The 16570-nt window shown below is 38.2% G+C and overlaps 2 protein-coding genes across 5 annotated transcripts in view; both read left to right on the top strand.

Annotated features, from left to right (window-relative positions):
• Window positions 1-9131, top strand: part of frmd3 (FERM domain containing 3) — a 47469-nt gene extending 38338 nt beyond the window's left edge. For all 3 annotated transcript variants that reach the window (XM_067520265.1, XM_067520264.1, XM_067520266.1), the window contains 2 exons: window positions 2928-3165; window positions 4097-9131. In XM_067520265.1, the coding sequence (XP_067376366.1) occupies window positions 2928-3165; window positions 4097-4577 (719 nt within the window). In that variant the 3' untranslated portion in view covers window positions 4578-9131. The remainder of the gene's footprint in view (window positions 1-2927; window positions 3166-4096) is intronic.
• Window positions 9132-9360: 229 nt separating this feature from the next.
• Window positions 9361-16320, top strand: LOC137136582 (F-box/LRR-repeat protein 7-like). 2 transcript variants are annotated; one of them, XM_067522086.1, is made up of 12 exons: window positions 9361-9506; window positions 9695-11166; window positions 12874-13018; window positions 13339-13499; window positions 13676-13830; window positions 14036-14119; window positions 14603-14669; window positions 14898-15020; window positions 15163-15290; window positions 15420-15536; window positions 15686-15793; window positions 16117-16320. In XM_067522086.1, the coding sequence occupies exons 2-12, from the start codon at window positions 11131-11133 to the stop codon at window positions 16211-16213; spliced, it is 1221 nt and encodes a 406-aa protein (XP_067378187.1). In that variant the 5' UTR covers window positions 9361-9506; window positions 9695-11130; the 3' UTR covers window positions 16214-16320. The 2 variants fall into 2 exon arrangements, with proteins under 2 accessions (XP_067378187.1, XP_067378186.1); XM_067522085.1 differs by lacking the exons at window positions 13339-13499; window positions 13676-13830; window positions 14036-14119; ... (4 more) ...; window positions 15686-15793; window positions 16117-16320 and adding exons at window positions 11470-11587; window positions 11677-11816 and having other exon boundaries at window positions 12302-13004.
• Window positions 16321-16570: the final 250 nt, after the last annotated feature.

The following is a 16570-nucleotide window of genomic DNA, read 5'->3' as shown; positions in this document are numbered from 1 at the left end:
TCCCATTGCTTTAGTCGTTCCCCAAACTCCCTGAGACCCTGGAGATCTACCCATTCAACAGTTTCAATAGTTCTATTTAGGATTAGACACTTAGGTTTACATATGAAAATGTATTATATCAAGGGGTTGCAAACTTTTGCACATATGCCCTATAAATGTATTTTTATAGGTTTCTTGACTGTTTCTGATAGTTCTGATGAAGCATTGTTCTTGCTGAATATGCATTAAATATTATGTTGATGAAAAATATTCCTTTACCCTTGGCCAATTAAACATAAGGGAATGCAAACCTTTTCACTCAACTGTATAAAGTATAGACTAATGTGGCACTAGGTGAAACATTTTAGCTGTCAGTCCTATGTCACATAAGGACCATAAAAAGCCTTTTTTTCTCCCAGTGTGAAATTTCAAAAGTCCAGCAATCCACAATGTATGTACAGTATGAAGCTGCTTTGCTCACTAGTTAGGTTGCCAGGTCTGTTATGGCAACCAGCTGATGTAAACTGTAAGTGTAATCTGTCAGACATCCAGAGACTCTCAAGAGAACTCTTTTGTGTGTATGTGTGTGTGTGTGTGTGTGTGTGTGTGTGTTTGCAACCTGTTAAGAGGTATGCGTAAGAGAGGAAAACCTTCTGTCATAATATAATACACTGACATTTTACCAGCTGCTATTGTTAATGCTATTCAAAACAAGCATTCTTAACTTGGAGTGCAGAATGTCATTTAACTTTAAACAACTTTACTAACACAGCTGAGTAGGTTCATAATACACTCACATAAATATACTTCAGAAGTGATGATGACTTTCAGACACATGATAATGATAAATAGTTCTGTCAACACTTGCATAACAGGGGAAAACCCTAGTCTCTAGGAATCTAGCGCCTTGTAGTGTAAATCACTTTATCTCCTCATCTGGAGAATCTTGTAGGCTGTTTGAGTGACCACGACAAAATGCACACAGTTTTACAGAAGCATCAGCAGAATAAGAGTGTTGTTGTAAGTCTCCAGTTAAAAGTGAGGACATCTTACTACTCTCTTTAAAAACTGAAGTAAATTGACTTTCTAATGCTAATAACTTTGGATTCTCAGCAGCCCATAAAAAGTCCAGCACAACACTTACTGTAACTTAGACATTTTATTTCTATGCCCTGGTAGCAGAACCGTATCGAGGATTTAAGACTATATTGGATATATTTTTTATAAGCCATTGTGTCGCCAGCCTCATGTATTAGTTTGAGCAAAATCTCTCCTCCTTTTTAGTATGGGTCAAATATTTTGAGGCATAAGTGTGAAAACCTGCTTTGTATTTATTACTTAAAATATTTTTTTTTACTTAGTTTTGTCCTTTATGTGCAGTGTAGCTGTCCTCTGTGAGATACTTAATTATGATCAATTCAGGCTATCACTGGCCAAATCTGATGCAAAATTAAACTAAAGGTATAACCAGCAATGTGTAAATTGTCCCTCTTCTTTCATCTTTCTCACGTTTGTTGTTTTTTGACTCTCATTTTCTTTTCTGCCCCTTATTACATTTCATACCTGCATGTTTTGCACTCACTTGTTGGCTTTTTGCTGACTATGTTTCCATGGCAGCTGTCACCTCTTGCTCCTCAGGTTTTCTACTCCCTCACTCTCTGTCCTTCTTAATGTCTCTCAACATGTATTTGAATTAGTTGGCTTGGAGACTGATTGCATAGGGCAGATGGTTTGGCCTTGAGTTTCTGTAACTGATTTCATGTCTCTTTTGATAGATGGATCAAAAGAGCATTGTGATTTTGGCAACAGAAAACACCTCCAGCACTTTACAGATGTTTTTGTTTTCAATATTTCAACCTTTTCCAGACATGTAAGAAGCTACAAAATCTACAAATATCTTAAATGTTGTGTGTGTGTGTGTGTGTGTGTGTGTGTGTGTGTGTGTGTGTGTGTGTGTGTGTGTGTGTGTGTGTGTGAGAGAGAGAGAGAGAGAGAGAGAGAGAGAGAGAGACCATGGAATTAATTATATAGAAATTGACAAGCTGAGTCATACATCATGGGACATTTACCCCACAGCTCCTACTTAGTCCATAGCAGGAGGACAGCTGGACTTATTTTTAAATTTACACATGCAAACGCATCTATTCACAAACACACACACACTTCTTTGCTGTCAGGCTACATAACACCAGCAGGAATGACTGTTAAACACTGCAGCATTTTTTTAGTTAGTTAGGTACAATCTACAACAACAAACAAAATGTCCAAATTATTTGGTTCTGCCCTCCCATTCCGAGTGCCGAGAAGTTGGGAATTTATTGAGCATTGTTTAATTTGTATCTCAGCATTGTGGGCGACAAGATATGGGTGCTCCATCCTTAGGAAGTAAATGGGCGCCATCATGTGGATAGCGTGTTCACCTGCAGGGTACAAAGCTACAACTGAGATAGGCTCTGTTGCACTCTAAAGAAAGTTGTGTTTTGGTGGATATTTGTACTGCAATTGTGGACATGGTTAGCCTGCATTGGAGCAATATTACTATAACCCATAGTTAAACTGGTAATTGTTAAGACATTTTGATCAAACTGTGTAGTATACTGTTTAAAAGGAGTGAAAAAAATGGGATAAGGTTGTAGTCACAAAAGTAAACAAAAAATATTAACATAAATAGGATTAGAATATAGTATGTTTCCTTTTATAATCTTTTCATAGTACTAGTTAAAAGTATCTTTCAATTTGTAATATTTAACTTTACTAACTAAAGTAAAGTTAGTATCACTAAATACTGTTTGTACAATTTGTGTTGAAAGAGAAAAAGCATGGAGTTGAAAAATGCTACTATAATTAGTTCTTTAGTCTGATGCGATGAGGATATTTATTATTATTATGTTTTACACACAGCATACAATGTAATTTAAAAGCCATTTCCTGTCCTTTTTACTCACCAGGTGTTGCTGCTGTAAAAGATTCTGCCCCCTTGTCTCCTCTCAAACCTTCAACTGCACCTGCAGACACAGAAGAACAAAGTACTGAAAGAGGAACCTCTGCTTTGAGCAATGACCTGCAGCCTCCTCGTGTTTCCATGGAAACCTCAAATCTCCAACCTCCGATACCCAAAGCTGAAGATGAAGCAGAGGAGGATGACGGGGCCAGCGGTGCACTCACCATTTCTGAGCTTGTCTATAGGTCTGCAAAGTTTTTTAGCAAATAGTTTAAAGCACAAGAGAGAAAAATACAAACGCTACAATCTAGATGGGGAATATAGCAGAACAGTTAGCAGTGCTAGAGTTAGCAGAGTGAGAAATTTCCTTCAGGAGCTCATAGAGAACATAAACAGAACAAAAAGCACTATTATATCTGTTAGATGGACAGAAAGATGACTCTCAATATAATAAATGCAAATTTTGACTGTACCTGCTGGTTGGTCAAATAAGTCACTAATATAACATTTTTGCCAAATGAACCCAAAGGGCGATGATAGATACATGTTTGCATGTAATATTCACTACATGACACATTTAAGGCACACTGTACTTTAATGGGAAATTGAAGAACAATTTTTATATGTAGTAAATATACAGTAAATGTCACAATGTATGCTGCATTTCTTGTTAAAGCCCCTCTGTAATATGTTTAAAAGTGCAATGCATAATGCTATAGTTAGCTGAAATACTGCTATAAATAGCCAACATATTAGATGTGAAGACGGTACACCCTAATTATTCATGATCATCAGTGGTAGCTAAATATGTAAAAGTCACAAAATTACTGCTACTGTGCTGCTATTTAAACAAAGCACATGCAAAAAAATTTTTTTACTATGGTACCAGTGCACTCGATGTGCTCTGTTCTTTTGCAACATGCTTTGACTTTTCTGGGCAACTGATCAAAAGTTCCAGTGTTTCTTGGTGCAACATTTTGTTTCCAGTGGTACACTTGGGTCCCAGGCACAGTCTGTTGCAGACATTTGCCTTGTCATTGTTGCATTTTACGTTTGCCTTTGCTTTAGCCAATGAACAGGCCTGATCTGATGTCACCCCATGATCCTCTATATTCATAACTACCCACTTTATAATTATGCGTTTTCTAAATGTGTGTGAATGTCTTCCCTCTCCAGTCCTTGTGCCAGCATGCTGCCCACTCCTGTGGACAACAGTCAGGGAGGCATCGACTTGCTCTTCTCATCTCCTGTCCAAAGCCCTGCCAGACTGCTGAGGGAGCTCCACGCAGACCCCGACATCCAGGCCCAACTGGTGGCTCAGAGGGAGAGAGAAAGGGCCTACGAACACACTCGATCTGCTGCTAGAGGTCGAATGGGTGGGGTCCTGAATAGCGGCCTGCACCTGCTGTCGTCCAATCACAGATTTAATGCTTGTGTGCTGAGCGTGGCCCGCTTTATTGCTGTGGTCATGGGAGTCCTGCTTGTCACTGTGCCCACACTGCTGCTACTGCTGGAGTCAGACCTCGATGTCTCCTTCCTCCATGAGATACGGCAGACACCAGAGTTTGAGCAGTTCCACTATGAGTATTATTGCCCCCTCCGCCGCTGGATCCTGTGTAAGATCAGCATGGTCATGGAGAACCTATGGTCAGACTGAAAGAAGGAGGTGTGGAGTCACTGTGGGAGACACAAATAAGCCCAACTGTCTGTCTTAGCTTGTCATTTAATCTTAAATTCAGTCTAAACGATTGATTGAATTACACTAAAATAACACTGAAACAAGTTGGTTTGTTTCACCTCTTCAGCATCTGAATTTACTGATACATTAAAAAGAAAAACATTTTAATCATAAGATTCGGTCACTTGTTAAGATAGACACTTGTGCAAGTGAATATTCTTTGAAAAAAAAGACACAAAATACTTAAAAAGACAAACTCATGGAAGGGAGAAAGTGATGAAAGGAAAATGTCACAAAAGTGACTAAAAAGGAGAAAAACAGTTGGATTTGTTTTACTGGGACTTTATTGCTCGGTTCCCTCCTGATGCTGACAAGTTGATGCAGAGACTCTTTTATTTTAAACCATTCTAATTTGTTGTCGTGCTCAGAGCAAACCACCTGATTTGTCGCTGAGCCTGTCAGTCATGACGGAGTGGGTGGGTCCAGAGATAGATGATTGATTTGTCCCTTAAAGCGACAGCAGCCGCAGTCAAAGGTACATTATATATATTTAAAAACTGAAGAAGAATATTGATAATTAATAACAATCTTAAATATGTTGTTTTTAAATTTTTGTACATTTTTATGTGATCCAGATCTTTCAGGAATTTTTCAGTCAGAGGATCTACTTTGATCTTATTTTGAAATTAAGAGTTTACAAAAGATTACAAAATAAAAAGCAAATTTATTGAAGTTTATCAAGGTGTTGGGTGGTGAGACATTTAAGCTATTTTTTAAAACTACTGTCAACGTTTGTTGAGTCGGTAGCATCTTGGGTTTTTCCTATAAAGGCTATAGCACAAATCTTTTACACAGAGCAAAGATTACAACTGTTTCAGATTACGTGATGTCATTATGGAAACAGAGGGAAAGCAGGAGAGAAAGTTTAGCCTGTTTGTGATAATAAAACTTGTTGATGGTTTGTCAAACATGTCTTTTGACATGTTATCTTGTTGGTTAAGACCACTAGTCTGTCTTTCAGTGTCTTTCATTGAGGTTCTAGAAAGTTTTACCGCAAAATGTATAAAAACATATTTTTAAAAGATTTAAATGAAGAAAAGTTTGCTATAGAATTGGATAAAGTTACACTATGGTAAAATTAGATCTGAGTTTGGGCTTGAGGTGAACATTTCTGATCATTCAGCAGTATGTTAGTTTTTGGGGAATGCTGTATGAGAGCATGGTGCAGTCAAAATGCACAGCCGTGTATCTCAACTTCACAAATGATGCAACAAGTGATGCACTGACAGGTCTCTCATACAGGTTGTTCTCCAGTTGTTTCCGGTGCAGATGTTTATACTGAATAACTCAGTAGGACATTTGTGGTCATTTCTAACAACATGTTGAGAGTTTGTCATTTAAATGACTGCAAGAGTTTACACCCTTAAACAGAGAATATGTCATTATTTTATCGTCAGAGTTATCAGGGGCTACAGATGGAGAAACTGTAAAAGATTTGAGGAATGTGATTGTGGTTTGAGAAGATAGAGTATAAGTCTTTGTGAATGAACGTTCTCTGCTGATAGGACTGAGGTCCCTAAAACATCTGGAGCCATATAGTCAATGTCAACATTAACACTGAGTCGGTGGCTGTAAAACCAGAACATCTTTACTCGATCAAGAAGATAGAACAAGGGAATGTAGTTATTTTACTCTCAAAGTTAATTTGTGTCACAATGTGTTGGTGAAGTCACAGTATGAAAAGAAACTAAAGTTATCAGTAAGCTAAAGACTAAAGTAAAGTACTTTAGTCTGCTAACTTACAGGCATCACAGTGTGGTTGGTGAGCATGCAGACAGCACCTGATAATTAAATAAATGAAGAAAGATACAGAGATGAAAAATACAGATTTTCAAAAATAAAAGTTTGTTTCAAAGTGTAGTTCGATTTAGATCTACTTCTCAGGAAAGGGCATTAGCATTATATGTTCAAAATAGCAAATATATGTCAAAAAATAAACAAAAAAGAAAAAACAACAAAAGCATCTAATTGTCGCTTAAACCATGTAGTTTATCCATAACATTCGACATGTCTTGCTCTTATGAATATCTAAACATTTTATGTATTTATAGCAAGTCTGAAGCCAGACATAAACATGGCTGCAGAGCAATTGTGTTGTTGTGTAGCCTCATTTCACTCCACTATAGTATATGCATTCTAATAATACTATTACCCAAAGGTCTTTACATTAATTGCAGTTTGGCCATGAGAGCTGAACGTCCATCCTGCTTTTCACAGACATGCTGGTCGATGATTGGTACACAACCATCAAACTACTAGTAGCATATTAGCAGATCAAAGCCTTTAGAGAAAATAGTAGGTAGGATTTCATAAAGAACTGAGCTAGTCACTCATCATACTCTTTGTGGGTTGGCAGCTACGAGAGCTGCCTCAGTGCACATAACCATCAAGGTGTTATATTGCATTCAGTTCCACATATTATCAGCTATGTTGTCATGTACAGTAACTCTGTAGACTTTATGCATCAACAAGCATTATGCATATAGAAAATATGCAGTAACAATGGAAGCATGCATATTTGGGGCAAAGCATTTATTTTCCTATTACAGTACATGCACTGAGTTTCAATGCTGAAACCAAGCGAAGGGCCAAACCACTATGATGACAATGTTTGCATTTAACATCACAGAGATGTGAGCAGCTTCACTGTGGTGGATGAAGCTTATCTGTATGCACTGCTAAATGATCACCATCATACCGTGTTCACTAACAGAGGGGATGTCATCATCAGCTATCTGTCTTCATGTGTATTTATTGTGTGCACAGGCACCAAAATGCTTCAGCAACTCACTGTAGATTTAAAAAGACTGTACAAACATAGTTTCACCCCAGCTTTAATGCATTGTGTCTGTGCTTCATTCTCCTCTAACTAACACCTAACTCCTTTTGCTGACCTCTCTCAATGCAAAGTGCATGTTCTCATCTGTAAATAATGTGTTTATAGTTGTGGCACAAAAAAAAAAAAAAGATCTGGGTAAGATTTTTGTTTCTTCCCTCTCTGTCTTGTCTGTGTAATGCGTCTTACAGTAGATATAGGCTTGGCTGTCTTGATCATCTTAAATGAATGCTTGTTCTCTGTCTTTTTTATTCAGACCAAGAGATTTTTGAGACATTAAAAGCTTTGTTTTTTGTCACCTAAACAGTTCTGCGATTACATTTCAAACTAAAACATATGCATTTATCTTTGTTTTTTGCATTTATTTAATCATTGACTTCACTTGACAAAAGTGAGTACTTGCAGTTGCTGTTAACTTTCTTTCAGTTGATACAAGCAAAATCAATATTTTCACAGTAAAATTATGTCTTATGTCTTATGACCTCATTATGGCTGCTTGGAAAACAATATTTATCATCTCTTAAAAAGCCACACTAAAACATTTGACTAATTAGCTTAATTGCACATTTGTGGTGTATGTTTGTTTGTGCGTGTGTGTGTGTGTTTCATTACAGCCAATGCTAAATACTAACAGTTAAGATCATTGCTAATGGAGCATGTTATTGATTCAATCTCTTGAACTCAGAAACTTTAATTGTTTAGATGCTTAGTTTTTTTAATGTTTTAAAAACACTGAACATGGTGAATGGAAAGTGCAACTATGCCTCAACTCATTGCAAACAAGAAAAAGGCCTTCTGGTTCTGTGATCTCTGGCCCCATGACACTGTAGCATTAGTTTGTAGCTCATCACTCATTTGGCCGCCTTCATGCGTTTAAAAGGGAATTTAAGCTATTTGAGATTCAGCTCTTGTGTTGAGCTACTGAACTTTTAGTTACTGCATTTTACAAACAGCATACACAGTAGATGAAGCGAGAGTGTGGCTTTTGTTGACTGGACATAAAACTGTGATAAAATTATCATCGAGATCACTTACCAGTTGATGTCACACCTGAGTATTACTTAATACAAGTTCAGCTGTTATTGACGTGAGTCAAGTATTTACAAACCTTAAATTTAATTACGCGCCTTTGATTACCAGTACCAATAAAACAGGTTTACAGACCCGGGGTTCAAACTAAGTGTAACTAAGTAACTAATATACAGATACAGCATTTAATTAATTTATTTAAGATTTTAAATATTTGAACTCAGGTCTACTTTATGCAAATCTACTGGACATTACATGGTATAAGAGGAAAGTTACCTGTCGTCTAATATTTACTTTCATAGTTGTGTGGGCATGTACAGTCACAGATTCTCTTGCACGGTCACTTTGTTGTTTTTAATTGTTATATTAATTTGTTTAGTTGTTTAATTAATTGGTCTTTATTATTTTTAATTTAGTCTCTTTTAATAAGGAACTCTGGGAGATTTAAGAAGACTAAGAAAAAGGACAAAAAATCCCTCAGTAATGAAACCCTCTCTTCTGGGACAACCAAGCCTTATGAACTTTGTGAAGTGAAAATTTTGAATGTTTGTATGTTATAACAGAAAACATGAATTGTTTTATATGTTAATACTGCCACAATAAAGCTCCCCAAATGAATATATATTGAAATATGGTGCCTAATGTGTGGATTATTTTCCAAAAAATCTCAATCCCTTAATATATAATTATTCTCAGTATAACACTGAAAGTTAAAAACCAATATCTATATTTACATATCGAATGTCTTAGAGCTTTGTCTCTGTCATGTGGCAAAATGAAGAAACTGCACTTTGAGTATGCGTCTCCGTGGTGAAGTCTGTTTGAGCAACACAGGACTTCTGGGATACAAAGAGTGTTTGCACACTTACTGTCATGAGTAGCAGGATAAATTTTACAATACTCTCTATTTTAAGTAGTACCTTTATGTACCTAAAGACGTGAGACTCCACTACTGTTCCTAAACATACTGAAGGCAGGAAGTGGTAAGTGGCTTTTGATTTTCTTAAATTGTACAACTTGGTTTTTATACCATAAATAAACAACTCTTAGCACTAACTATGAACCCAAGACAGAAGTGTACATGTGTTGAAAACAGCATGTATTGTGTGTTGATTTTTTTTGTGTAGCGAATCAGATGTTGTTATTTTACTTTCACTCCTTCTGTTTGAAGAATCCAGGATGATGAGATCACATTCTAATCATCACTTCGTCTGAAGAGAACAATACATTTTTCACAATACGCCATTGAGGGAAGGCATAAAGGCGAAGTGATGTGATGAAATAGCACCTAAGTGCACCTGTGTGACTGATGATAACACAACCGTGAAGTATTGGGAAAAGGTAGGCCACCTTCCACAAAAAAACAGAAGTCAAAGAGGACGCCTCAACCGTCAACTACAACTATGGAGACACGTCATACTACAGCAGTTGGACGTGCTGTGTCTGAACTCCTGGAGGATGCTGGGAATTGTAGGCCAAGCATACACCAGGCACTGAATTCACATTCTCTCTTCAGTGAGCAGCAGAAGCTGAGGGTTGTGTTGGATTGGGCTCACACTTTCCTTAGCAGTGGGTCAGATGATCATCACGAAATCTGCAGTGCGGACAATTTGAAATTATCTGATAAGAAACAGAGTGAAACAGAGAAAACATCACTAACATATAAACAGTCATCTTCAGCTAAACACTACCACCCAGACTCCTGTACCACGGGTGGCAATGAGGTATCTGAAGGAAGAGTGACTGTGGAGAAGTTCAGGCAACTGGATCCATCAAAAGCATTCCCTAAAAACAAAAGTTCTGCAGAGTATGAACATGCTCAGTCCGATGGAAAACTGTCAAGAAAACCAAAGGAAACTGCAAAACAGGTTAAGGAGATGAAAGTTGAGAAGAACGTAGAGGATGGTACCGTGGAAGAAAATGGTGTAAAGATGTGTGAAGAATCCAGTTCAGCTTTTGTGATGTATACTAATGATAATTTGAGTCAAAGTCAGCCCCAGAAGATACTCAAACAAATGGCAGAGACTTCCAATGCCAATACTACCTGTCAGCTCAAAGTACTATCAAACTTGACTATATATGAGCAGTACCAACTTTACGTGGATCAACTGCATCACCTCAAACTAAGACAGAGCCGAGATACAGAACCAGGATGCACCACAGAATCACCTGAGGAAGAGAGAAAGACGTCTGCAGAACCTGCAGCACCCGATGAAGCACAACACCTACCGCCATCTCCCTTTAAATTTAACTCTTCTAGCACAAACCCTGAAATTACAAAATGTCCAAATAAAATGCAAATCAGATGGTGGACAACTGCAGAAATGACAGAGGAGAGGGCTAAAAACCAGGACGGAGCTGCATTCAAAAAAAATTGGGCATCGCTTAATGAACATAACGAGAGTGAACAGTGTGACAGTCTCAGTGCGAAGGAAGAAGCTGCAGCCACGAGTGCTGCAAACAGACCTTTCTGTGAGAAGAATACTTTTACCAACACTAGACCTTTGAACCTTTACAGCAACAAACGTGTTGGTTTTATGACGAGAACAGAAGCTGTAACCTCAAATGATAATGTTATTAACCCACATTTGGAGCACTTGAGCGCTGATGCAGAGGAGAGAACTACACTTACCCCTGACCCAGGTATTAAATATCATACACGAGAGCAGGCACTTGCTAATCACACTTAGTTAAATTTTCAAATCAAAGCAAGGTTTATTTATATGTAGCAACTTGGTGGTTTTGCTTTATTTTTGCTTGTATCTCGTTAAAAACTGAACACCTCTTCTAACCTGTAAAAGTAATTTAAATGATTGTGTGTGTGTGTGTGCATTATTATTTTAGATATGTGTTTGTCTTTTTGTGTAACTTTTGTGTGACTTTACTCCTTCTCTGTCTGTACTAATTTTTGTTGCCAAAAAAACGCTGAACGTTATCATAATTCAGGAGTGAAAGGTCATCAAGTGGGTAACAGAGGTGACAGAGGTCAAAAGAAGAGACCGGGAGGTCGAGATCAATGGATGCTCTGTGAAAAGTCCATGAAATTGCCATGGCAACAGATAAAGTAATCACAAAAACAATATATTTAATATAATTGAATGTACTGGAATGTACCATTGTGTCAAACTGAAGCTTATGCTCTGTCCTCAGCAGAACTCAGTCAGCAGATGCAGCCAAACACACACAGAGAGCAAAACACAAATCACAGTACAGGGATGCACACACATGCTTGCAACCTACAAAGGGACACACACTTTGTCATGATGACCCCAGACCTACATCACCAGCCTGGGGTGAGTTCAACATCATAATCATGGAGATAAAATCATCAAAAACTGTTATTAAAGCAGGTTGACCAATGGGTCATATGGTAATTAACAGGTTTATGTCTGTCCTTTTAAATATCTTTATTAGAAATCAATCCAGTGACAAGTCATAAGATTTTCTTTTTTTTTAATATTTTGAAAAAGAGCTGTTTTTATCCATCACATGGTTACTTGGGTCACAATTATCTATTTTGAGGTTAAGACATTAAAACATTAGCAAAGGATTAAAATTAGCAACATGTCTTGGTTTGGACTGTAGCAGTAAATTAATAAAAGTCACAAGTGACAAAAATAAAAGTGGGTATGCCAAATGTGATTATGTCTTCAAGAACATCTTATAAAATTAGGTTTCATAAGATATGACAAGATATTTCATTTCTCTTCAAAGCAAAGGTTCTAAAACGTACAACCTCACAACAGATGAGTATATAACTCTGTCTTTGCTTTCACAGGTACAAAAGTAAATGCAGACGCAAACACCATTGACTGTAAATCCAGTGTAAGACATACCTACATCATCATTTTGCTTTCGATGTTAATAATCTGCACAAATTATAATCACACGTAGTTAATTTGTACTGGAGGAGGCCTGGTGGCTCAGTGGTAGAGCATAGGGCTGGGATGCAGAAGGCAGATGGCTCAAATCCCAGCCCACCAGGTGTGGCCCCACCCAGCCACCAAGGGCCACCCTGGTGCCCCAACCCGAGCCCGGAAAAAAAAAAATGGGAACCCATGCCAAATTAATGTGCTCAACAGAAAATATACCAGTCTTGCATTCTGAAACTCATATACTAATCCTAAATCCAGACTGACTGACTGCGCCTCCAGTTTCAAATGAAAACTTTGACATCCATATTAGTACTTTTACCGTGTTTGACATTAAGTTATGTCTGTGAGTTGAGTGGCTGTCAAATAAGTGTTTTCTGAGGGTTTTGTGTTAAAAGAATTTGTGTGTTTTCTATTGTTTTTCAGCCCTCTGGGTCTTAACAGTGTCTAACTGTGATGTTGTCTTTACACCTGTCAGCCAACAGGTGTCCCTTCGTGCGACTGGCTGTGTCTGCCTGATGAGGTGTGGCTGTCTATTCTGTCTCTGCTGCCTCACAGGAACCTGTGCACAGTGGTGCAGGTTTGCAGCCGCCTACAAACACTGGCTACAGATTACACACTCTGTGAGTCGGCCCACTGCACATTAAACTCCTCCCACAGGAAAACACTAACATTTTTGGCTGCATTCGGTGGTCAGTAGCCTTGTTTTTTGGTGTCCAGGTTAGACATTGTTGAATGTCCTGAACTTTTAGCAGCACATGGTGTGTTCTCATGATGCAGATTAAGTTCTTCCATTGCAGTGGGGTACTGTACCACTCCCTGGACAAACATACTGTATGATAACACAGACCTGCACCATCACATGCTCTCATATCTCTACACACTGTAAGGCTGTTCATGTACTATACATAAAGTTCATATTTCCTTCTATCTCTTTCTGAAGGGAAATGTCTAAAGATTGAAAACTCCACCCTGACACAGCAATGGCTACTGACTGTTGGCAAACATCATCCTCACAGTCTGTGTCTGTACAGCTGCAGCAGCCTTTCCATCACCTCCTGTGGGCTGGAGATGTTTTTCACTTTGTGTAGAGACACTCTGGAGGTAAAAAGTTCACCAAAACTCAAGTTGTTGTTTTTTTGCGAAGTCTATAAATAGTTTTTCTGTTGAAGCTATACATTCATTGACCCCAGATCCTGAATCATCTACCTGCTGCCAATGTCATCAAAACACTTGTAAATACAGTTTTACTGACATAAACTGTTGTCATTTGATTACAGGAAATCAGTGTCACAAGTTGTGCCGGTCTTGGTCTCCATGGTGATCAGATACTGCCTCTGGTTGGTAAATTGTGTTATCACGTAACCAGCGTAGATGTGAGCTGGAGTGGAACGACAGACACGGGAGTAAAAGCTTTGAGTTACAGCTGCACAGGGTCCGTTTCATAAATAACACACAGAAATAAAGGGATGTTTGTGTGAAAATGTTTCCACAAGAATTCTTTTTTTTCAAAAAAGCACCAGGTGATCATAATGTTGTGGCTGGTTTGGTGTATGCAAAGGAACAGTAAAAATGTTTCCGCTGGAGGGTAACTATAGAGGAAAGATGCAGTTCTTATCCTTAATTTGTCCTTACTGTAGGTTGAGACTAAAGTCAGTTGCCCTGAATGGCTGTCACATCACTGATGCCCCACTAAAGAATCTCGTCATGAAACACAGAGAGAGGTCAGTGTTCTTTCCTGTTGTCTGACTGCACCCCTGCTGTATTACTGTGTATAAATATTCTGTGATCATTTTTTGTGCTTTCCGATGGCTCTTTCTTTATTATAGACCTACAGTACAGGGGCATGTATATGATGTTCTAATTCTAATTAGTACCTATTTTCTTAAATATCCTCTTTTACTGCTGCCAATGGAGAAGGGATCTTAATATGAGATGCAGGTGTAGCAAACACTGCTCAGCCATGCATGAAGAACTGGGATCATATAACAGGAAAATTCCTGTGAACTGGTTGTGAAAACTCTCTATCTTTTTTGTGTGGCTCACTTGACCAAAAGAAACGAGGTCTGTTATTTGTTGTCTCCTCTGCTGAATAGAACACATTTGGTTGATCTCCATAAGTGGACTTTATGATTAATACACTTTGACCCATCTAAATGGATGTGCACACATCTCTCTTTGTGTTTGTGGGTTTGTTTCCACATTAGTCTGTGCAGGTTGGAGGTGTTTGGCTGTCAGTTTCTCACTTCGTCCTGTCTGCAGACAGTATATGAGGTACTTTATTTTGAAAAGTAACAATTTGTCTACTATAAAATAGGATGTTCTGCTGCTGTTTAGCAAAATGTGTTTCTCAAATATGGCTTAGTACATACAATATGATTCACACTAAAGGGTTGTTGCATCGTGTCTTAATATCTTTTCCCTGGAAATGTATATTGCTTTTGTGTTCATAGCACAGCTGATAACACAGTGTAGTGTCAGTGTTTACTTTATGTTTTTTAGATGTGTCCTGGCCTCCAGCATCTTAACATCGGACAGGTGCCAAAAGTCAACACGCAAAGTCTCAGTGTGATGACATCACAGCTTAAACGTCTCATTTCCCTCAATCTCACTGGCCTAAAGGCGGTGTGTTTATCACCATTATAATTGGGTCATTTAGTTTATATCTGTTTTTCTGTTTTTATATCTAGTTTTTCAAAATAAAAAGACTTACAGGGACATTGAGATCTCATTTCTCATCTCATTTCACACTCTTTTACTGTAACAGGTTACTGACGCCACACTGGAAACTTTGCTTCAAAACTGTGTTGAACTTCAGAGTTTGACACTCAGTTCCTGTCCTGGAGTCACTGACCTGACACTGCACCACATCAGCAAATACACTCCTTATATTAGGTACATGCACACACAAAACTGTAATTTGAAGAAACATTCTTCACTGAGATGAGAGAATCTTTTGGTTTTGTCTTGACTCTGACATGTTACCAATGCATTGAATTGTCTTTTCGTGTCTCCGTGTGTCAGATCCCTGGATGTGAGCGGCTGTAAGACAATAACAGATTTAGGAGTTCAGGCTCTAACACTGGGATGTAGAAGACTTCAGCAGCTGGACCTCAGCTCCACTGGCACAGGAAACAGAGGGTAGTGTGCGCGTGTGTGTGTGTGTGTGTGTGTGTGTGTGTGTGTGTGTGTGTGTGTGTGTGTGTGTGTGTGTGTGTGTGTGTGTGTGTGTGTGTGTGTGTGTGTGCGAACTTACAAAAATGATGTGTGTGTTTGTATGTGTGACACAGAGTGGCTCTACTGGCAAATTACTGCAGCATACGCCTCCGTACTGTCAAACTCAGTTTCTGCCACATCAGCTTAGAGAATATTCTGAAGCTCTGCAGATACTGCAAGAGGTAAATATACACACATGCACCATAACATGTTAATCACTATTGTAGGGAATAGTGATTTAATACATTAGTATTAAGTTTGACTGCCTGAAAGTTCACATCAATGTCAAAAAAAATGGGGAGCACACAAAAAGAAAAACATTCACACATGCTGAAAACACTATCTGGCATGTAACGGAAACATTACAATTAACCCAACATACAACAAGCAGGCCCATAATCACACACTTTTGTGTGGTTATGGTTGGGTTTCTGCCTAAAAAGCACAATAACATATTAGCACACAGTTACACTTATTTGCACTTTGAATGTATCTTTCTGATCAGGTTGAATGTTCTCCATCTTTATGGCTGTGTCCAGCTGCCCACTGAGAGGGAAGTCAGAGCAGTAAACACTACTGTTAAAGTTCTCCCTCGACCCTGACTCACACAAAACATCTGCACACCCCTGGTCATACATTGTACTCACAGCATAAATATGTAAACTTATATGCATATGTAATCTCCAAATAAAGAAACAATGTCATTGCATGTTTACTTTCTTTATTCATGTTATATTGCAGGCTTATGGATGACTTTTATTCAAAGATAAATGAAACCAATTTGAGTATGCGTATGTACTTAACTCTGAGTGTTTGGAAATGACCTTTCATCTCGAGGCTCTGTCACTTGGTTACTCTGGTATCTTGGCAATGTTGATCCGGGTGTGTTGGAATCTTTAAAAGGGTTATTTGAGTTTTTTCTAGCTTGATCTAATTTGATGTGCTTGTTATATTTGCTT

The sequence above is a fragment of the Channa argus genome, chromosome 11 (genome assembly GCF_033026475.1).
Source record: "Channa argus isolate prfri chromosome 11, Channa argus male v1.0, whole genome shotgun sequence".
NCBI lineage: Eukaryota > Metazoa > Chordata > Actinopteri > Anabantiformes > Channidae > Channa > Channa argus.
Note: the sequence above shows the minus strand (reverse complement) of the source record. Positions and strands in the feature narration are given on the sequence as shown.

Bases quoted from the DNA above. Each gene is read 5' to 3' on its own strand.
- LOC137136582 (XM_067522085.1), top strand. From the start codon at position 9,927: ATGGAGACACGTCATACTACAGCAGTTGGACGTGCTGTGTCTGAACTC. The intron at 11,167-11,469 runs GTATTAAATATC...ATCATAATTCAG, and splicing joins TACACTTACCCCTGACCCAG to GAGTGAAAGGTCATCAAGTG. The intron at 11,817-12,301 runs GTGAGTTCAACA...TTGCTTTCACAG, and splicing joins ACCTACATCACCAGCCTGGG to GTACAAAAGTAAATGCAGAC.